General features: G+C 45.1%; 1 protein-coding gene across 2 annotated transcripts in view; it reads left to right on the forward strand.

Annotated features, from left to right (window-relative positions):
* Nucleotides 1-24324, forward strand: part of DCC (DCC netrin 1 receptor) — a 1118040-nt gene that overhangs the window by 1019235 nt on the left and 74481 nt on the right. For both annotated transcript variants that reach the window (XM_077282231.1, XM_077282240.1), the window contains exon 22: nucleotides 1837-1896. In XM_077282231.1, coding sequence (XP_077138346.1) covers nucleotides 1837-1896 — 60 coding nt within the window. The remainder of the gene's footprint in view (nucleotides 1-1836; nucleotides 1897-24324) is intronic.

Genomic DNA, 24324 nt, shown 5'->3' on the forward strand with positions numbered 1-24324 from the left:
TTGGGTTGATCTCCATGGTGGTGACTGGTGGGGAACTGCCATTGCAATGACAAGATCACTCTTTGCAGTGGTCTTCATAAATCTCCATGCAGATGAGTTGGGTCACATTGTTGATCTGATACATTTCAGGAGATCAACAACATTTGGCCATCTTCCCCGGTGCATGGCATCAGTAGGGCAAAGTCAAAATGTAGATGTCATCTCAGTCCTTCTTCCTTAAATGTGGCAATCTCTAGCTGTCTAAAGGAAATTTTACATGTCTTCCCGTAGAGTCTTTATTAAGCTTTGGAGAAAGCCACCATCGGAGTCCGATTCTTAGCAAACCAAGCCTTGTCTACGATTCATGTCCCGGTATAAATAGGACATGGCATCTGCGTTATTTCTTATGACAAGTAAATTTAGGCTTAGGCGTTCAGTGTAGATGAGATTGACTGTCACAATTACATGTAATAAAGGCAATTTCTCTACAGCCAAGTAAATGTCAAATGGAAGCCATCAAGTAGGGTGGGCAGAGGAGATGTGATAGGAATCTGTATTACGTCTGTCATGTGTTACGTGATCTCTCTGGTCCATCGGAGATTGTCAAACAAGAGCGAGCCAGCGATATGGATTATAGGGGGGAAGGGGAAGTCTCGGTGGCTCTAATTGGTAGGCGCAAAAATATTATTTTTCTTCTTCGACAAGAGATTGGCAGCTTCTGGGATCCCAGAGCCAGACACTAACATGTCATATATTTATGTATATCTGGAGACGAGACAGATATCAGGACATGGTCTATTAGGCAGAAAGTCGGAGCCTAGAACATTGCGGGATTGCATTTATCATCAGATGAGTAGAAGGTTTGGTTTAGTCTTACGGCTGTTATCATTGAGTTAAAGATACAGAAAAAACAACCTAAAGATAGTTTCCTCACATTACCGTTCCCCCACTGCTCCTCTTCCCCCATTGTCTCAGTACCCCATTGATCTCCATACTTCATGTTCCAACCGAGTACGCATTAGACCACTGCATGCAATCACTGCCTGAACACATCCGGGTGCATCTTATATTTCCTGAGAATTGAACATTCAACATGCCCAATCCTTCCTTCCCACATCATCATCTGTCGGGGAGAGTCAGCAGGGCAAAATCAATGAGTTTGATAGAGTTTAGGCATCTATGACTAGATCATATTTATTTAAATCCTATTTTCCAATCATCCAATCATCTTTCCGCCAAGCCTCCATATCACTAGTCATCAACATACAACTAGACATGAGCGAATCAGGCAAAATTAGAACTCGCCTGTTCACACGGATTTTCCTAGGAATACCATAAATTATCTGCAAATTTAATAGCCCTTATTATACTTCGTGGTCTCTACAGACCCCAAAGTGTAATAAATAGAGAATGTAAAAAATAAAGAAACCCTTAAACTCAGCTTACCGTTCACCTCCCCGACCCTCCACTCCTCATCGTCTCCCGTCTGGTTCTCGCGGCATCATCTTCTGATTCCCGTCGATGCCCACGCCTCTCACACTGAGTTGGGACTCGCGGAGGGTCAAAAGTCATGACATCACAGGAGCTGCAGTACTCTCATGTTTCTTGTAGTATGAAGATCCAAAACAAGTCTGTGTAGAATAGAGAGGCAGTATACTGTATAGCAGAATCCTGGGATTACTGGGGGTTGCTGCAATGTGAACCCACCAGCCTGCTTTACAGAATGGGAATATTGTACATTTTTAGACACCGGTGGGAACATAAATCTGGTTATGACTACCCTTTTTTGATACATGAGGGTCATTATTGGCAACAACTATAATATGCATAATACATTTTATTTTTCTCTTCTTATAGGTCAACATGGGATGTACTGGCCAGTGGATACCAATTCGATTGACCGGAGTAGTCTAAATGGTAGGTACATTGATATTTATTACTTTTGTCAGCAAGCCAGTTCAAGGTCACAGTTAGACTCCCACCTACTCCACTATCGGCTAAAAAATGTATTTTAATGTGTCCTCCCATTTTTTACACTATTTTTTTTTAAAACAATTTGTTATTATTTAAATTCAATACGTTAACGAAATAAGATGCTAATTCAGATTACAACCTATAGACGCATGTAACATGCATATCTCCCGACGGAGTATCACAAAAATCATGTTGTTTTTTTTTTCAAATCTGATCATATTGTACCAAATATTTTGAGATATATTAAGGAAAATGAAAATGTAAGGAAAGACACCCCACTAGAATGTTTGACAAGAATATTGTAGGCCCGTTTTAGCCCAGGAGGGTTGATATCTGCCTTTGCTGTGATGCCAGCCCCCTAATAAAAAATGTACTGTTTAAAATTTAATTAATATGAATGAAATGTGCAGCAAAATATATTGCGATGATCTTATAGATGTCACGGTGGAATAGCTTAAGCGGAATAACATGTGGACTGTTTGGCAACATAGCCGAAGTGGTCCATCAGTGTACCCCACCATCGCCTTCCCAATTATAAAGCATGTTTACCAGGATCACCATTCAGTGGCGAAACTAGAGTCCGATGGTGCAAAATTTGGACCTGGGTCTCCAACTGCATGTCCGCCCTTATAGCCTTATGGTATTCTAAATCTGATATAGACATACGTGTTAGCCCTCCATATTGTGGTAACAATCCTATCCTGGGCCCCTTCCTGGTATAATGTTCCCCATCCTGGGCCCCTTCCTGGTATAATGTTCCCCATCCTGGGCCCCTTCTGATATAATGTTCTCCATCCTGTGCCTCTTCCTGGTATAATGTTCCCCATCCTGTGCCCCTTCCTGGTAAAATGTTCTCCATCCTGGGTCCCTTTCTGGTATAATGTGGTAACATCCCCATCCTGGGCCCCTTCCTGGTATAATGTTCTCCATCCTGGGCCCCTTCCTGGTATAATGTTCTCCATCCTGGGCCCCTTCCTGGTAAAATGTTCTCCATCCTGGGTCCCTTTCTGGTATAATGTGGTAACATCCCCATCCTGGGCCCCTTCCTGGTATAATGTTCTCCATCCTGGGCCCCTTCCTGGTATAATGTTCTCCATCCTGGGCCCCTTCCTGGTATAATGTTCTCCATCCTGGGCCCCTTTCGGTAATGATGTCCCCCAAACTAACTCTTCAAATCCAATGTGACCAGCCTGTTCCTGATTGTAACCCCTGATATAGTAGCTAGCGAGTCCCCAAGACCCGGTAGGCCACAATTTACCCATGCCCGGTTTCACACATCCTTCTTTCCATGCTTGGGCCGCCATGAGTTGTCTGACTACGAGTCTTCTGACCGGATTCTGAAAGTTTTAAACGCATGTATGAGGCTGTTGACTTTAGGTTAGAAGACCCTCGGGCCGGTCCGAGTGCGGACTGAGAAACACAGATGTATGAAACCGGCCTAATGCTGATTCCATTTTGGTTCCCATTAGTATCTCCGTCACTTCTAGAATATAGATAACAATGGCCGCCAATCATTTTTACTGGCCACTCTGCATTCCATTGCTTTCCCTGGAGGATTCATGCAGAAATCTTCTTCCAACGGTCATTGATGATTGCAGGATTTCTTCAGAGAATCTGTGTTTGTGCGAATTTTAGCAAATATCACAAAATTTCAATTCGCTAAAATCAAGGGGTGGTGAGGGATAAATTGGAAGAAAATTACATCTGCCAGGAAGGGGTAAAAAAGGTTAAAGTCTAATTGTCTTACTCCTTTCCCAGTATGGGTCCGCAGTCTGTACCTGCCGGTGATTAATCACTTTATTGTATGGCTGCAGCTCGATAGCTGACACCAGGAACACAATAGTACCAAAGCTTTTCTTAATTAAATGCAAATTACGGTAAATGAACCTGGGACTGCGGGATCATCCCCAGCTCGTATCCCTTACTACAGTGTATCGGGGTCAGGATGGTTTCATTAGTTCACACGCCGATATAAAGTCCAGAATCCGTCCTCGGTGACTCCGCCGTGCGAGCGCTTCATCACAAGTCAGCGGGAAGGTCAATGACATTTACAGATGTGAGTGTTTGTGTCGCCCCCGGAAGGAATCATTAATATTAATGGCAAAACATTAATATCAGGTTATAGACGATTTTACAATGTCACGCTCAGTGGTGCACATAGAAATTACGAGACCCCAAAGCAAAAGTCTTAATTTGGGCCCCCCACGAACACACACACACACATACATATACCAACACATACACACACATATACACATAGATACACACATACATATACACATAGATACACACACACATATACAGTACCAACACATACACACATACTCATACATAATAATAATAATCTTTTTTTTATATAGCGCTAACATATTCCGCAGCGCTTTACAGTTTGCACACATTATCATCACTGTCCCCGATTGGGCTCACAATCTAAATTCCCTATCAGTATGTCTTTGGAATGTGGGAGGAAACCCATGCACGGAGAGAACATACAAACTCTTTGCAGATGTTGTCCTTTGTGGGATTAGAACCCAGGACTCCAGCGCTGCAAGGCTGCTGTGCTAACCACTGCGCCACCGTGCTGCCCCGTACACACATACACATATACAAACATATACACACATACATACACACATACATACATACACACACATACACATATACAAACACATACATACACACACACATACATACACAGACATACACACATATACACACACATACACACATACATACACATATACAAACACATACACACATATACACACATATACACACACATACACACATATACACACATACACACACATACACACACACATACACATACATACACACACATACATACACATATACACACATACAAACACATACACACATACATACACATATACAAACACATACACACATATACACATATACACATACACACATATACACACACATACACACACATACACATATACAAACATATACACACATACATACACAAACATACATGCACACATACACATATACAAACACACATACATACATACATACACACACATACACATACACACATACATACACATATACAAACACATACACACATACACATACATACACAAACATACATGCACACATACACATATACAAACACACATACATACATACTGTAGGGATTTCACTCACTCAGGTGCGACGGCTGACACGTAGGAGGCAGGTTCCAACAAAAGTTCAAAGGTTTATTACCTCATAAACCACATGGCAAAAATAACAGCAAACAAAATAGCCTTTGGTTCAGGAAAAGAAAAACAACGTGTCCAGTCCTTCAGGCTCAGTCCTATAGCCTTCACACTCAGGAGGGTTTCACCTCCACACATATCCCACTGTGTTAAGCAATAGCCTGTCTTATATAAAGCTAACCACACCCAGTAACCCATCACATGATTAGCCATGTGGTCTGACATCACCACAGGTCCTGAACACACATATATACATGGTTATATACAACAAAGAAATAGTCCGGGCTACATTACAGCAACAAGGCACTTATGTGGCACATACCTCCCATCGACTACACACCCTTTAGCCATGCTACATACCTCCCCCCTCTGCCTAAAGCCGTGGGGCTTGGCACTTTTCCCCACTAAACAAGGGATTCTTGATAGGGCATCCGCATTACCGTGCAGCTTTCCGGCCCTATGTTTCACATGGAAACTGAAGTCCTGCAGGGCTAAGAACCAACGGGTGACCCTAGCATTTCTACCCTTTGTTTCCCTCATCCATCTTAGTGGGGCATGGTCAGATATCAGTCTGAATTTATGACCCAGTAGATAGTACCGTAACGTGTCCACCGCCCACTTTATGGTCAAACACTCTTTTTCCACGACTGAGTAGTTCTTCTCAGATGAGGACAGCTTTCTACTCAGATAGAGCACAGGATGCTCCTCCCCATGTAGCTCTTGGGAAAGAACTGCTCCTACCCCAACATCTGAGGCATCTGTCTGAAGAATAAATTCTTTATTAAAGTCTGGAGCCATCAGAACGGGCTGCTTACATAGAGCCCCTTTCAACTCTTGGAAGGCTGAATCTGTCTCTTCGGACCATTTAACCATCACTGATTTTGTCCCCTTTAACAGATCAGTCAGAGGCGCAGCTACTGTGGCGAAGTTCGGGATGAACCTTCTGTAATATCCCACGATTCCCAGAAAGGCTTTAACTTGCTTCTTGGAGAGTGGTTTCGGCCATGTTTGGATTGCCTCCACTTTCCTGATTTGGGGCTTTATTTCTCCACGACCCACTATATAGCCTAGGTATTTAGCTTCTTCCTTACCCAAGGCACACTTCTTCGGGTTTATTGTAAACCCCGCCTCTCTCAGAGCATCAAACACCGCTTGGACTTTCTCCAGATGACTCTCCCAGTCCGGGCTAAAGATGACGATATCATCTAGGTACGCAGCAGCGTAGGCCTTATGGGGTGCAAGGACTCTATCCATAGCCCTCTGGAAGGTCGCCGGAGCTCCCTGTAGGCCAAATGGCATCCGGACATACTGGAAGCATCCATCAGGTGTCGAAAAGGCCGTCTTCTCCTTGGCTTCCTGTTGTGAATTTGCTTTTTGCTCCCTCTAGTGGTTACTAGTTTTTTGACTCTGGTTTTTCTGTCATTCCTTTTATCCGCACCTGGGTCGTTAGTTAGGGGTGTTGCTATATAAGCTCCCTGGACCTTCAGTTCAATGCCTGGCAACGTAGTTATCAGAGCTAGTCTGCTGTGCTCTTGTCTACTGATCCTGGTTCCAGTTATATCAGCTAAGTCTGCCTTTTGCTTTTTGCTATTTGTTTTGGTTTTGTATTTTTGTCCAGCTTGTTCCAAATCTATATCCTGACCTTTGCTGGAAGCTCTAGGGGGCTGGTGTTCTCCCCCCGGACCGTTAGACGGTTCGGGGGTTCTTGAATTTCCAGTGTGGATTTTGATAGGGTTTTTGTTGACCATATAAGTTACCTTTCTTTATTCTGCTATCAGTAAGCGGGCCTCTCTGTGCTAAACCTGGTTCATTTCTGTGTTTGTCATTTCCTCTTACCTAACCGTCATTATTTGTGGGGGGCTTCTATCCAGCTTTGGGGTCCCCTTCTCTGGAGGCAAGAAAGGTCTTTGTTTTCCTCTGCTAGGGGTAGCTAGATTCTCCGGCTGGCGCGTGTCATCTAGAATCAACGTAGGAATGATCCCCGGCTACTTCTAGTGTTGGCGTTAGGAGTAGATATATGGTCAACCCAGTTACCACTGCCCTATGAGCTGGATTTTTGTACTCTGCAGACTTCCACGTTCCTCTGAGACCCTCGCCATTGGGGTCATAACAGTTTGCCAGGCCAGTATTAAATGTTTAATGCATTGCAGAAGAGGGATTATAAGAAAGAAGATTCTGAGTTGTTTTTTTTTTTTTCTTCTTCCCCTTTACCTCAGAGTGGCTATGCTTGCTGCAGACATGAATGTCCAGACCTTGATTACAAGTGTGGACCAGCTGGCTACTCGTGTGCAGGGCATACAAGACTATGTTATCAGAAATCCTAGGTCAGAACCTAAAATACCGATTCCTGAACTGTTTTCCGGAGACAGGTTTAAGTTTAGGAATTTCGTGAATAATTGTAAATTGTTTTTGTCCCTGAGACCCTGTTCATCTGGAGATTCTGCTCAGCAAGTAAAAATTGTTATTTCGTTCTTACGGGGCGACCCTCAGGATTGGGCTTTTTCGCTGGCGCCAGGAGATCCGGCATTGGCTGATCTTGATGCGTTTTTTCTGGCGCTCGGTTTACTTTATGAGGAACCCAATCTTGAGATTCAGGCAGAAAAGGCCTTGCTGGCTATGTCTCAGGGGCAGGACGAGGCTGAAGTGTATTGCCAAAAATTTCGGAAATGGTCCGTGCTGACACATTGGAACGAGTGTGCACTGGCCGCTAATTTTAGAAATGGCCTTTCTGAAGCCATTAAGAATGTTATGGTGGGTTTTCCCATTCCCACAGGTCTGAATGATACTATGGCACTGGCTATTCAAATTGACCGGCGGTTGCGGGAGCGCAAAACCGCAAATTCCCTCATGGTGTTGTCTGAACAGACACCTAATTCGGTGCAATGTGATAGAAAAACCGCAAATTCCCTCATGGTGTTGTCTGAACAGACACCTGATTTAATGCAATGTGATAGAATCCTGACTAGAAATGAGCGGAAAATTCATAGACGCCAGAATGGCTTGTGCTACTACTGTGGTGATTCTACACATGTTATCTCAGCATGCTCTAAACGTATATCTAAGGTTGTTAGTCCTGTCACCGTTGGTAATTTGCAACCTAAATTTATTCTGTCTGTAACTTTGATTTGCTCACTGTCATCTTATCCTGTCATGGCGTTTGTAGATTCAGGTGCTGCCCTGAGTCTCATGGATCTCTCATTTGCTAAGCGCTGTGGTTTTACTCTTGAACCATTAGAAAATCCTATTCCTCTTAGGGGTATTGATGCTACACCATTGGCAGCAAATAAACCGCAGTATTGGACACAGGTTACCATGTGCATGACTCCTGAACACCGCGAGGTGATACGTTTCCTGGTTTTACATAAAATGCATGATTTGGTTGTTTTAGGGCTGCCATGGTTACAGACCCATAATCCAGTCCTGGACTGGAAGGCTATGTCAGTCTCAAGTTGGGGCTGTCGTGGTATTCATGGGGATTCCCTGCCTGTGTCTATTGCTTCTTCTACGCCTTCGGAAGTTCCGGAGTATTTGTCTGATTATCAGGATGTCTTCAGTGAGTCTGAGTCCAGTGCACTGCCTCCTCATAGGGACTGTGACTGTGCTATAGATTTGATCCCAGGCAGTAAATTTCCTAAGGGAAGACTGTTTAATCTGTCGGTACCTGAACATACCGCTATGCGTTCATATATCAAGGAGTCTCTGGAGAAAGGACATATTCGTCCGTCTTCTTCCCCTCTTGGTGCGGGATTCTTTTTTGTGGCAAAAAAGGACGGATCTTTGAGACCTTGTATTGATTATCGGCTTTTAAATAAGATCACTGTCAAATTTCAGTATCCTTTACCGCTGTTGTCTGACTTGTTTGCCCGGATTAAGGGTGCCAAGTGGTTCACCAAGATAGACCTTCGTGGTGCGTACAACCTTGTGCGCATTAAGCAAGGTGATGAATGGAAAACCGCATTCAATACGCCCGAAGGTCATTTTGAGTACTTGGTGATGCCTTTTGGGCTCTCCAATGCGCCTTCAGTTTTTCAGTCCTTTATGCATGACATTTTCCGGAAGTATCTGGATAAATTTTTGATTGTTTATCTGGATGATATTTTGTTTTTTTCTGATAATTGGGATTCGCATGTGGAGCAGGTCAGGTTGGTCTTTAAAATTTTGCGTGAAAATTCTTTGTTTGTCAAGGGCTCAAAGTGTCTCTTTGGTGTACAGAAGGTTCCCTTTTTGGGGTTCATTTTTTCCCCTTCTGCTGTGGAGATGGACCCAGTCAAGGTCCGAGCTATTCTTGATTGGACTCAGCCCTCGTCAGTTAAGAGTCTTCAGAAGTTCTTGGGCTTCGCTAACTTCTACCGTCGTTTTATCGCTAATTTTTCTAGCATTGTGAAACCTTTGACGGATATGACCAAGAAGGGCTCCGATGTAGCTAACTGGGCTCCTGCTGCCGTGGAGGCTTTCCAGGAGTTGAAACGCCGGTTTACTTCGGCGCCTGTTTTGTGCCAGCCTGACGTCTCACTTCCCTTTCAGGTTGAGGTGGATGCTTCGGAGATTGGGGCAGGGGTCGTTTTGTCGCAGAGAGGCCCTGGTTGCTCTGTTATGAAACCTTGTGCCTTTTTCTCTAGGAAGTTTTCGCCTGCCGAGCGAAATTATGATGTGGGCAATCGGGAGTTGTTGGCCATGAAATGGGCATTTGAGGAGTGGCGTCATTGGCTCGAGGGTGCTAAGCATCGTGTGGTGGTCTTGACTGATCACAAAAATCTGATGTATCTCGAGTCTGCTAAACGCCTTAATCCGAGACAGGCCCGCTGGTCATTGTTTTTCTCCCGCTTTGATTTTGTTGTCTCGTATTTACCAGGTTCAAAGAATGTGAAGGCCGATGCTCTTTCTAGGAGCTTTGTGCCTGATGCTCCTGGAGTCGCTGATCCTGTTGGTATTCTTAAAGATGGAGTTATCTTGTCAGCTATTTCTCCGGATCTGCGACGTGTGTTGCAGAGATTTCAGGCTGATAGGCCTGAGTCTTGTCCACCTGACAGACTGTTTGTCCCGGATAAGTGGACCAGCAGAGTCATTTCCGAGGTTCATTCCTCGGTGTTGGCAGGTCACCCGGGAATTTTTGGCACCAGAGATCTGGTGGCCAGGTCCTTTTGGTGGCCTTCCTTGTCAAGGGATGTGCGGTCATTTGTGCAGTCCTGTGGGACTTGTGCTCGAGCTAAGCCTTGCTGTTCTCGTGCCAGCGGTTTGCTCTTGCCCTTGCCTGTCCCGAAGAGACCTTGGACACATATCTCCATGGATTTCATTTCTGATCTTCCGCTATCTCAGGGCATGTCCGTTATCTGGGTGATATGTGATCGCTTCTCCAAGATGGTCCATTTGGTTCCTTTGCCTAAGCTGCCTTCCTCTTCCGATCTGGTTCCTGTGTTTTTCCAGAACGTGGTTCGTTTGCACGGCATCCCTGAGAATATTGTGTCAGACAGAGGATCCCAGTTCGTTTCCAGGTTCTGGCGATCCTTTTGTAGTAGGATGGGCATTGATTTGTCGTTTTCGTCTGCTTTCCATCCTCAGACTAATGGACAGACGGAGCGAACCAATCAGACTTTGGAGGCTTATTTGAGGTGTTTTGTCTCTGCTGATCAGGACGATTGGGTGACATTCTTGCCGTTGGCTGAGTTTGCCCTTAATAATCGGGCTAGTTCCGCCACCTTGGTTTCGCCTTTTTTCTGCAACTCTGGTTTCCATCCTCGCTTTTCTTCGGGTCATGTGGAGCCTTCTGACTGTCCTGGGGTGGATTCTGTGGTGGATAGGTTGCAGCAGATCTGGAATCATGTGGTGGACAACTTGAAGTTGTCACAGGAGAAGGCTCAGCGCTTTGCCAACCGCCGCCGCGGTGTGGGTCCCCGACTACGCGTTGGGGATTTGGTATGGCTTTCTTCCCGCTTTGTTCCTATGAAGGTCTCCTCTCCCAAATTTAAACCTCGTTTTATTGGGCCTTACAAGATATTGGAAATCCTTAATCCTGTATCTTTTCGTCTGGATCTTCCTGTGTCGTTTGCTATTCACAATGTATTTCATAGGTCCTTGTTGCGGCGGTACATTGTGCCTGTAGTTCCTTCTGTTGAGCCTCCTGCTCCGGTGTTGGTTGAGGGCGAGTTGGAGTACGTGGTGGAGAAGATCTTGGATTCTCGCCTCTCCAGGCGGAGGCTTCAGTACCTGGTCAAGTGGAAGGGCTATGGTCAGGAGGATAATTCCTGGGTGGTCTCCTCTGATGTTCATGCGGCCGATTTAGTTCGTGCCTTTCATGCCGCTCATCCTGATCGCCCTGGTGGTCGTGGTGAGGGTTCGGTGACCCCTCACTAAGGGGGGGGGTACTGTTGTGAATTTGCTTTTTGCTCCCTCTAGTGGTTACTAGTTTTTTGACTCTGGTTTTTCTGTCATTCCTTTTATCCGCACCTGGGTCGTTAGTTAGGGGTGTTGCTATATAAGCTCCCTGGACCTTCAGTTCAATGCCTGGCAACGTAGTTATCAGAGCTAGTCTGCTGTGCTCTTGTCTACTGATCCTGGTTCCAGTTATATCAGCTAAGTCTGCCTTTTGCTTTTTGCTATTTGTTTTGGTTTTGTATTTTTGTCCAGCTTGTTCCAAATCTATATCCTGACCTTTGCTGGAAGCTCTAGGGGGCTGGTGTTCTCCCCCCGGACCGTTAGACGGTTCGGGGGTTCTTGAATTTCCAGTGTGGATTTTGATAGGGTTTTTGTTGACCATATAAGTTACCTTTCTTTATTCTGCTATCAGTAAGCGGGCCTCTCTGTGCTAAACCTGGTTCATTTCTGTGTTTGTCATTTCCTCTTACCTAACCGTCATTATTTGTGGGGGGCTTCTATCCAGCTTTGGGGTCCCCTTCTCTGGAGGCAAGAAAGGTCTTTGTTTTCCTCTGCTAGGGGTAGCTAGATTCTCCGGCTGGCGCGTGTCATCTAGAATCAACGTAGGAATGATCCCCGGCTACTTCTAGTGTTGGCGTTAGGAGTAGATATATGGTCAACCCAGTTACCACTGCCCTATGAGCTGGATTTTTGTACTCTGCAGACTTCCACGTTCCTCTGAGACCCTCGCCATTGGGGTCATAACAGCTTCCTGTGCCATGGGGATCTGCCAATACCCCTTTGTCAAGTCCAAGGTGGATATATATCTGGCGTGCCCAAGCCTTTCGATGAGCTCATCAACGCGGGGCATGGGATAAGCGTCAAACTTGGAGACCTCATTCAACTTCCGATAGTCGTTGCAAAACCTCCATTCTCCATCAGGTTTTGGGACCAGGACAATTGGGCTCGACCAACCGCTCTTGGATTCCTCGATGACTCCAAGCTTCAACATACGCTCCACTTCCTTGGAGATAACTTCTCGACAAGCCTCAGGAATACGATAGGGCTTCACGTTCACCCGCACATGTGGCTCTGTTAGGACCTCGTGCTCTATGACCTTCGTGTGTCCTGGCAACTCTGAAAACAGGTCCCTGTTTTTCTGGAGTAACTCCCAGCACTGCTGTTTCTGGGACTTCGATAGCGTCTCCGCTATAGTAACTGCTCCAACCTCACCTTCTGGGTTGCTTAACAACGATGGAGATACTATCGGCTCTCTATCTTGCCACGGCTTGATAAGGTTGACATGGTATACTTGGAATGGTTTCCGTCTTCCTGGTTGGTGAATTTTATAATTTACTTCACCAAGTTTCTCGACAACCTCATATGGCCCTTGCCATTTGGCCAAGAACTTGCTCTCCACCGTCGGAACTAACACAAGAACTCGGTCTCCCGGATTGAACTGCCTCACTCTTGCAGACCAGTTGTAGACTCTGGCCTAAGCTTCTTGTGCCTGGAGTAGGTGTTCTTTCACAATAGGCATCACCTTTGCAATCCACTGCTGCATCAGGGCCACCTGCTCAATGACGCCTCTGTGGGGCGTGACTTCGGCTTCCCAGGTTTCCTTGGCTATATCCAGGAGTCCTCGCGGATGTCGGCCATATAGGAGCTCAAACGGTGAGAATCCTGTGGAGGCCTGTGGAACTTCACGAATGGAAAACATCAGGTAGGGTAAGAGACAATCCCAGTCTCTACCATCTTTCTCTATAGCTTTTCTCAGCATGCTCTTCAGTGTCTTGTTAAATCTCTCGACAAGGCCATCTGACTGGGGATGGTAATAATAATAATAATAATAATCTTTATTTATATAGCGCCAACATATTCCGCAGCGCTTTACAGTTTAACAGTTTCAAACACAACAGTCATAGGTAACAATGTTAACAATACAGTAATAAAGCAGAATAAAACAAAATAAGACGACCCTGCTCGTGAGAGCTTACAATCTACAATAAGGTGGGGAGATACAAAGTACAGGTGTGTATTTACAATGATGTATTTACAATGATGGTCCAGCCATCTTCAGGGGGTGGGGGGTAGATGGAGATAGCGAATGGGCTACACACACACAAACATAAAATGAGTTTGATTAGTGAAGGTGATAGGCCACTCTGAACAAATGTGTTTTGAGCGAGCGCCTAAAACTATGCAAATTGTGGCTGGTCCTAATATCTTGGGGTAGAGCATTCCAGAGGATTGGTGCAGCACGGGAGAAGTCTTGGAGTCGGGAGTGTGAGGTACGGATTAGTGCAGAGGTTAGTCGAAAGTCGATTGCAGAGCGCAGCGTTCGGCTAGGCCGATAGACAGAAATGAGGGAGGAGATGTAAGGGGGTGCCGCACTGTGGAGAGCTTTGTGGGTGAGAACAAGTACTTTGAATTGTATTCTGTAATGAATGGGCAGCCAGTGTAATGACTGGCGAAGAGCGGACACGTCCGAGTAACGATTAGCCAGATGAACAACCCTGGCTGCTGCATTAAGGATAGACTGGAGAGGGGAAAGTCGCGTGAGGGGGAGGCCAATTAATAGAGCATTACAGTAGTCCAGACGGGAGTGGATTAGGGCGACAGTGAGAGTTTTTGTTGTCTCCATGGTGAGAAAAGGGCGGATTCTAGAGATGTTCTTTAGGTGTAAGCGGCACGAGCGGGCAAGAGATTGTATGTGGGAGGTGAAGGAGAGATCGGAGTCAAACAAAACACACAGACACCGAGGTCCTCAACTGGGAGATTTTCAGGGCTTTGCACAACTCCCTCATCACTTTGCTCATGAAAGGTGTCCCCTGGTCAGTCAGGATCTCCTTCGGCAGACCTGTCCGGGAAAAGACATGGACCAACTCGCGGGCTATACTCTTCGAGGAGGAATTTCTCAGAGGAATTGCCTCAGGATAGCGTGTGGCATAGTCCAGGATGACTAATATATACTGATGGCCCCGGGCTGATTTAACTAAGGGACCGACCAAGTCCATGGCAATTCTCTCGAACGGCACCTCAATAATGGGCAGGGGCACAAGGGGGTTCCGGAAATGAGAAGTGGGAGCGGTTAGCTGACATGTAGGGCAGGACCTGCAGTAGTTCACTATTTCCCGGTGACACCCAGGCCAATAGAACCTCTGCACAACCCGTTCTTGTGTTTTTTCCACCCCTAGGTGTCCACCCAAGATGTGTGAATGGGCCATGTCCAACACCTTCCGTCTATATGGACCCGGCACTAACAACTGCTCTACCAACTCCTCCCTTATTTTCGTGACCCGGTACAACAACTCCCCCCTCATCAGAAAATGGGGAAATCTTGTGTCTGCCCCCGGCTCCTGTACCACCCCATCAATAACTGTGACATTATTAAAGGCTTCCCTCAGAGTGGGGTCCCTATGTTGGGCAGTCCCAAAATTTTCACCGGTGACCTCTAACTCCAAAATGTCAGATGCAGGGGATACTTCCTCCTCATCCCCAACCAGCACACAAAAAGGAAACCTGTCTGTCTCTGGGTGTGGTGACACCCTTCCAGGGTTCACTGGTTCCCTACACTTGCTAGGGAGCTCAGAACCTTTTCCCCACAAATCCCAAAACAGACAGAAATCCCGGCCAATAATTATAGGGTGCAACAAGTCCTGCACGACGCCGACTATGTGGGACTCAGTGCCACATGCCGTTTCAATGTCCACCCTGGCCAAAGGGTAGTCCTTGGCATCACCATGTATGCACCGCACGCCGACCTTCTTTCCCGGGAGTAGGTGGAGAGGGAAAGTGGCCCTCACCAGGGTCACTAAACTCCCTGAGTCTAACAGCGCCGTTGCTGCTCGACCGTTCACCCTTACGGGACACGCTTGAGGTCCCTCGTTGGGCGGAGAGTTCACACTGCAGGCTGGATACGCATAGTATGAACAACGGCGTCCCATGCTGCAGTCCATCTGCTCAGTGGTCTGGGAACAACGGGCAGCTATATGTCCTGGCCCGTGGCACCTCCAGCAAATAATATCACCCGTAGGGACCTTGGGCACCACCTCCCCCACCCTTTGTGACCTTGGACGCGCCACCCCTTTTTGGGACTCAGCAGCTTTCTGGGACCCCCAGTACGGCACGGGCTACCTCCCAAAGGAGCCTTCCATCCCTTGGTATCTCTCGACCAGTCCGATCAGTTCGTCGGCATTCTGGGGATCACCCTGGGCAACCCAAGTCTGTATGGACCTCGGGAGGGAATGCACAAACCGATCCATTATCACTCGTTCCACCATCTGTGCAGGTGTACATGACTCTGGCTGCAGCCATTTCTGGACCAGGTGCAACAGATCAAACATTTGAGAGCGAGGCGGTTTGTCCCGGTGATAGGCCCAGCTGTGAACTCGCTGTGCCCTGACAGTCAGTGTCACACCCCCAAACGTGCGAGAATCTCGACTTTCAATTTGTGATACTCTTTGGCATCCTGCAAGGTCAAATCATAGTACGCCTTCTGGGGCTCTCCCGTCAGGTATGGCGCCAGTACCTCTGCCCACTGCTCTGGCGGGAGTTTTTCCCTCTCAGCGACCCTCTCAAATACCGTCAGGAAGGCCTCAACATCATCCCCGGGGGTCATTTTCTGCAATGTGCGTCTTACCGTCTTCCTGACGTGGGTGTCATCAGCCAGACCTGGGGTTGGGGCACTCGTCTTGCCCTGGATGGCGGTTGCCAGAAGCTGCATCTGCTCCCGTTGCTCCTGCTGGCTCTGTTGCATCTGCTGCCGTTGCTCCTGCTTGCTCTGTTGTATCTGCTGCATCAACAGCCTGTTGGTCTCTTGCTGCCGTTGCTCCTGCTGGCTCTGCCATTGCTCCTGCTGTGACTGCAACTGGACCAAGTGTTTCAGCAGGTCCTCCATTTTCCCCGGCTGGCTTACAACAGACTTGACCCAGGACATTCAACACAGACTTTAGTCTCCGCTGGGAACGCTGCCCGCACGTCTACCACCAATTGTAGGGATTTCACTCACTCAGGTGCGACGGCTGACACGTAGGAGGCAGGTTCCAACAAAAGTTCAAAGGTTTATCACCTCATAAACCACATGGCAAAAATAACAGCAAACAAAATAGCCTTTGGTTCAGGAAAAGAAAAACAACGTGTCCAGTCCTTCAGGCTCAGTCCTATAGCCTTCACACTCAGGAGGGTTTCACCTCCACACATATCCCACTGTGTTAAGCAATAGCCTGTCTTATATAAAGCTAACCACACCCAGTAACCCATCACATGATTAGCCATGTGGTCTGACCTCACCACAGGTCCTGAACACACATATATACATGGTTATATACAACAAAGAAATAGTCTGGGCTACATTACAGCAACAAGGCACTTATGTGGCACATACCTCCCATCGACTACACACCCTTTAGCCATGCTACAATACACACACATACACATATACAAACACATACACTCATATACACACACATACACACACATACACATACATACACACACATACACATATACAAACACATACACACATATACACACATACATTCACACACATACATACACGCATGCCATAAAATATTATTTTGCTGATTAGGCTGGGTGATGCATCCAAACTTTTAAAATCAAGGAGAAGGACACAAATTGCCAATACTGATGCCCCTTAGTGTTCTCACCCACTACTACAAAACTTTCCTGGCCATTATAGAGTAAGATTCCTTCAAAAATGCCCCCTATGCTGCATGCTAACCCCACTGTAATTTCCTCCCACCACAGTGCCTCTAGCAAAGTAAAATCCCACCACAATAACCCCAACACAGGATAATACCTTCCACAGCATGATGCCCTAAAGTGCCCCACACACAGCATGATGGCCCCACAGCCCCTATACACAACATGATGGACTCACTGATTTCCTATCTCTAATATATTATAGTATATGTAATATATAGCATATATTTTCAATATCTAGTATAGTATTCGAGCAGCACGGTGGCTCAGTCGTTACCACTGCATCCTTGCAGCACTGAGGTCCTGGGTTTAAATCACACCAAGGACAACATCTGCAAGAAGCTTGTATGTTCTCCCCGTCTTTGTGTGGGTTTCTTCCGGGTTCTACAGTTTCTCCCACACTCCAAAGACATACTGATAAAAATCCTAGTGGCACCCCCATTTGCAAATATCACAGCTTGTAAATGCTGCTTCTAGGCAGAAAAGAGTCTTTCAGTTCTCATTTGAAGAACTTTCATCCATTCTTCCTTGGAAAATTCTTCTAGTTCTGTGAGATTCCTGAGTCATCTTGCATCCTCTGCTATTTTGAGGTCTCGCCACAGATGTTCAATGATGTTCAGGTCAGAGGACTGTGAGGGCCATTGTAAAACCTTCAGCTTGCAGCTTTTAGGGTCATCTATTGTGGATTTTGATGTGTCTTAGGATCATTATCCATTTGTAGATGCCATCCTCTTTTCACCTTCAGCTTTTTACAGATGGTGTCATGCTTGTATCAAGAATTTGTAAAAATTTCATTGAATTCATTCTTCCCTCTACCCATGAAATGTTCCTTGTGCCATTGGCTGCAACCCAACCTCAAAGCATGATCCCCATGCCCATGATTAATGGTTGGCGAGACTTTCTTTTCCTGAAATTCTTTGCCCTTTTTTCTCCACATATTCGTTTGATCATTGTGGCCAAAGAGTTCTAAGTTAACCTCATCGATCCACATGACTTGTTTCCAAAATGCATCAGGCTTGTTTGGATGTTATTTTTCATACTTCTGATGCTGAATTTTATGGATAGGACAGAGGAGAGGTTTTCTCTTCCATGAAGGCCATATTTGGACAGGTGTCTCTGGACAGTAGAACAATGTTCCACCACTCCAGAGTCTGCTAAATCTTTCTGCAAGTCTTTTTCAGTCAAGCATGGGTTCTGATTTGCCTCTTTAGCAATCGTACGAGCAGTTCTCATTGAGATTTTGCTTGGTCTTCAAGACCTTTTCTTGACCTCCACTGTTCCTGTTATCTGCCATTTCTTAATTACATTTCTAACTGAGCAAAGGGCAACTTGAAAACACTTTGCTATCTCCTTATAGCCTTCTCCTGCTTTGTGGGTCTCCGCCATTTTCATTTTCAGAGTGCTAGGCAGCTGCTTAAAAGAACCCATGACTGCCGTTTTTGGCACAAGGTTAGAGGAGGTTGGGTTTTTAAAATGTAAAAAATATACAAATATCCTCACACCGCACATTAAAAATTATTGTAATGCTCTACTAAATGGCACCCAGATGCCCCCTGAATTCTATATCGCCCACGTGGCGGTAATCCCAAAACCAAAGAAAGACCATCTCCTTCCCAAGAATTATAGACCTATATCGTTACTAAATGTTGACCTCAAACTCTTTACATCCATCATTACCACTAGGCTCAACAAATTTTTACCTACCCTTATTCACCGTGACCAAGTGGGATTCATACCTAATAGACAAGGTCCCGACAATATTAGAAGGAATCTAAATATCATACATTCAGCAAACTGCCATAAACAACCCCTACTACTATTAGCTTTGGACATAGAAAAAGCATTCGACTCGATCTCATGGTCCTATCTATTTGAAGTTCTATCCAGATTTGGCATCCCTCGCACCCTTATTTCATGCCTTCAACTATTGTATGACAGTCCAACAGCCTATCTGAAACTCCCGTCAACTAAACCTACTCCTATCAACATACAAAGGGGGACGAGACAAGGCTGTCCACTTTCTCCAGCCCTGTTTGCCATGGCCATGGAACCACTAGCTGAGGCAATAAGGCTCAACCCAAACATACTTGGACCTGTGGGACTTGGCGCACAATATAAGGCAAGCTTATTTGCGGATGATTTACTACTGACTCTATCCAGCCCACTCACCACTCTTCCAAATTTATTTTCAGTTCTACGTAGATTTGAGTCGATCTCAGGACTCAAAATTAATGTTGACAAATCCGAAGCCCTATTTCTTAATACCACTAAGGACATGCAAACAAATATTATCTCCCAGTTCAAATTTACAAAAAACGAACATTATATAACCTATCTCGGTGTCAACCTCACCTCTCATAAGTCAACCTTATTTAAGTGGAACTATCTCCCATTAATAAAAAATCTTCGAGCTGACTTAACTAGATGGTCTGCTATGAAGTTGACCTGGTTGGGCAGATTGCATGCAATTAAAATGGTCTCTTTACCTAGATTTCTGTACTTATTCCGCTCTCTCCCCATACCGTTGCCCCATGAGACCCTACATGAGGTTCACTCTATGATCTCAAAATTTATCTGGCAGGGGAAAAAACCCAGAATCCGTCAAAAAACTATGTTCATACATAGAAGACTGGGGGGGCTTTCCATGCCTAATTTCACACTGTATTACAAATCGGCTCAGCTGGCCCAATTGGCTAATGCCTGCGCTGCCAACCGTGCTCTGAGATGGGTTGACCTGGAATCGTCCCTCTTACTTCCGTTTTCCTTGCCGGGCCTTATGTGGTCTACACAAAAACTACCAAAAGGTCTACACATTACAACACCTTTCACAGCACACTCCCTAATCCTTTGGAGGAAGGAAAGATTTAAATTTAAACTCCAATCTGAGTCCGCCCCACTGACCCCCCTCTTCTGCAACCCCATGTTCCCACCAGGACTTTACCCACGTTCTTTTACTTGGTGGAAGGTTAACAGAATTACTACTCTAAAGCACCTCTGCTCACCTTTTAATATAATTTTATCTAGACAAGAATTTCTCCATAAGTACAATCCACCCATTAGCGAAACTTTTCGTATCTATCAGGTTTTCCATTTTGCGGAACAGACTCTACAACGGAAAATCCCTTTTTGCGTGACTGGCTTTGAGCAGAGATGCATGGATGACCCACTGGGAAGGGGAACTATTTCTCTGCTATACGGATCCCTCAATACTGCACGTGGAGTTGACATATTGCATTACATGAAACAGTGGGAGGAAGATCTGGGTATCCAATTAACTTTGGAAAATTGGAGACGATGTTGTGACACAATTTCCAGGGGTAGTCATCAAGCCTCCCTGGCAGAGACATCCATTAAGGTCTTACACAGAACATACCAAGTTCCAAGTAAACTTCACGCTATATACCCCAACATTTCAGATAAATGCTTTAGAGGATGTGGCGCAGTAGGAGATATGAAGCATATTTGGTGGGAATGCCCGATTGCCTCGGCTATGTGGCAGGAAGTAGGATTAATAATTGGAAAAATGTATGGCGGGGCAATGCAACCTGACCCGGCCACATTCCTCCTGGGAGCCAAATACCCGGGATTTACTAATAAATTCCACAGGCTGATAGGCCAGCTGCTTATGGCCGCTAAGCTACATATAGCTACCAGCTGGAGGTCGCCGTTTCTCTCTGTCCAGACAGTTAGGGATAAAATGAATTCAATCCTCTTATATGAACGTATACATGCGACTAGGGAAGATCTGTGGGAGGCCTTCTACCAGATTTGGAAACCGTGGATGGATCTTAACACGAACTTAAATCTTGAACAAACCTTGACTTTATCTATTTGAGACTCTATTACCCTGTGAGAGATTCTGATAACACGGGTTGAGCCGGCATTGGATGGGATGCGGGGAGGTAGGAGGCGGAACTCATAAAACGGAACATAGTATAACCTGGTCTGGTAAATATACTACGGCTTACCACGAAATAAAGTGCAGTATCTCATTTCCCTCCCCATTTTCCCTCTTTTATGTCTCCCCATGTTCTTGTCTTGTTATATTTGTATCTTTGAACAAACAAGGGAGTTTAATATATGTATGGTTTTTCCATTTTGTTCAGATTTAATGCTTATTGAACTCCCTTGTAAGGGAAACTGTTGTTCAATTGCTATGATATTGAAAGTAAAAATTATTGAAACTAAAATGTAAAAAATAACAATAACAATATATATATATATATATATATATATATATATATATACATACATATATATATATATATATATATATATATATATATTACCTAAAATACAAAGGTAATGTGTCATCTTTAACTTTAGCCCTTTTAGAGATCATTTCATCTTCAGTTTGCTTAGCTGTAGGCAATAACAGTAATTTTGACCAGGGGTGCACAAACTTTTACATGCCACTGTATATCTCCCATATAGTCCATCTGCCTACAGCCATTATATACCATATATTGGAGGGACGGTAGACCATGCCAGCACATGGATCTGTATACAGACAATCAATTTGGATCTCATAGTGTCACAGAACCTTTTTAATTTTGCCAAATGTCTTCTTCCACTTTCTGCCCACAGATATAAGTGCGTGCTAGACGTTGGCTATATCCTATTTGCTCTCTCTTCAGCATGCCGCCTATTAAACATTAAATAATACATACAAAGACGGTAATGATGAAGACAAATGTATTACCTAATGAGGGGAGGATATGAATGTGGCCAACACAGTTGTCTCTGCATGCTTGGCCAAGCTGAAAATTAATATGCAGCAAGATGCTTAATTTTCTCCAAAATGTCTGTGGGGAAATAAGATATTAATTAAGTATGGGCTTGTTGTGTAAGACGTGGCAGCCATCCGTAGAGATGACAATGGATAAATGACATGTGACCACCATCGGAGGAAATCTGCCGCCTGCCAAAAGACTCCTATTCTCATGATCAAACGGAGAGCCAAAGACCGGCTTGTGGGTCATCCGAGAATGTGGCATCAATCCTAAATGTAAAAATACTAAGTAATGGCAGAATTCACTCCTCGATTAAAGAAATTCATTACTGGCTCCCATCGCAGGCTCCACGGGGAGCAGGAACCTCAGAGATTTCTGGATATTAGTTGTAGAATAGCTCAGGCTGAGACACAATTATACCAAAGTAGAAAAGAACCAGCGTGACGTGTCAGTTGTCAGGACGGTTTGTAGCAATAGATCATTAGCGCCAAAGGAAGGAGAAAAAGGAGAAAAAAAGAACAAGGAAAGTAAATAAGAGTTACGCAAAGTTCTGAATTTCTATTCTTAAAGAAGGAGAAGTTAAAGAGGTTTTCTAGGATTTTTATCAGGCTGACTTATCCTTATGTTGGACCCCAATGATTGGCACAATGAAGGGGTCATGGTGCTTCTGTGAGCACCACATAACCCTTCTGATCGGCACCAGTCAGGTTGTGCAATCAGCTCATCTTTATGATTCTCTACAAGGCACTGCAGTTTATTATGTATATGGTTGTGCTCGGTGCACCACCATCAATGGGGTCCAATACTCTAACAATCGGATTGGTGCACTGTCATCACTGGGATCCAATGCTCTACCCATTGGATTGGTGCACTGTCATCACTGGGATTCAATGCTCTACCAATCGGATTGGCGCAGTGTCATCAGTCGGGTCCAATTCTCTACCAGTTGGATTGGTGCTGGTGCACTGTCATCACTGGGATCCAATGCTCTACCAATTGGATTGGTGCACTGTCATCACTGGCATTCAATGCTCTACCAATCGGATTGGCGCAGTGTCATCAGTGGGGTCCAATTCTCTACCAATTGGATTGGTGCTGGTGCACTGTCATGACTGGGATCCAATGCTCTACCAATTGGATTGGTGCACTGTCATCACTGGGATCCAATGCTCTACCAATTGGATTGGTGCACTGTCATCACTGGGATTCAATGCTCTACCAAATGGATTGGTGCACTGTCATTACTGGGATTCAATGCTCTACCAATCGGATTGGTGCAGTGTCATCAGTGGGGTCCAATGCTCTACCAATTGGATTAATGCACTGTCATCACTGGGATTCAATGCTCTACCAATCGGATTGGTGCAGTGTCATCAGTGGGGTCCAATGCTCTACCAATCGGATTGGTGCACTGTCATCACTGGGATCCAATGCTCTACCAATCGGATTGATGCACTGTCATCAGTGGGGTCCACTTCTCTACCTCTACCTCTAGCAAAATGAAGGTGAAATGGCTTTCCTGTGAGCACCAAGTCCCTTTCGTTGTGAGCACATACACAACAGCTCGCCTATATGGGCAGCTGTGTCGACACAGGAAAGGCAGTGATCCATCCGTGCAAATAGATGTGCCTGGTACACACTTACATGAGCATCGCGTCACTTACAGGGTTCACATGGGCAAAATCGGTCATCGTTGAATAGAGTGGTGTGTGGTACACTGATCAGTACGGTCCAACACCCAGAAACCTTGCTGACTGACACAACATAGGGGTTCTGTCCCAAGTCTCTTACATGGTTTTCAATTCTGTTCCAATACCCAGGATTCCCGCAAACTGGAAAATTGAAGGTGTTATGGCTGTCTGGTGAGCACAAAGTGCCCCTTCTCGTTTGCATAATCAATGCCGTTCTTATGGGCAGCCATGGAAATGGAGATGAAGGATGATTCAACATCTCACTTATTTTACTATTATTATTTATTTTTTTAATTATTATTATTACTAAACATTTTATTTCTTAGTCTTAGACTTGAACCTGTGTCCATCTGATCACTTGTTTTGCATACTGAAATACCACAATAATGAAAATTAATGCTAAGATTGATAGGAGTACTAAGATGGTGCCGATGGGGGACTCCAGCTGCGATAGCAACCAATCGGCACTGCGCAGTCATCTCTCTCTTGGGCAATAAGTATCCAAAAATAGAACATTACCGGGATTGCACCTATTAATTGCCTCTGCTCGAGATTGATAGTGGTATTTAAAGAGTTAACAGTAGCATTTGGAGCAAGCTTCGATTGCTGGTGGTAGAGGTGGACGTCGGCGTGAAGTGTGGGGAG

This window comes from Ranitomeya variabilis, chromosome 1 (genome assembly GCF_051348905.1).
Source record: "Ranitomeya variabilis isolate aRanVar5 chromosome 1, aRanVar5.hap1, whole genome shotgun sequence".
Lineage (NCBI taxonomy): Eukaryota > Metazoa > Chordata > Amphibia > Anura > Dendrobatidae > Ranitomeya > Ranitomeya variabilis.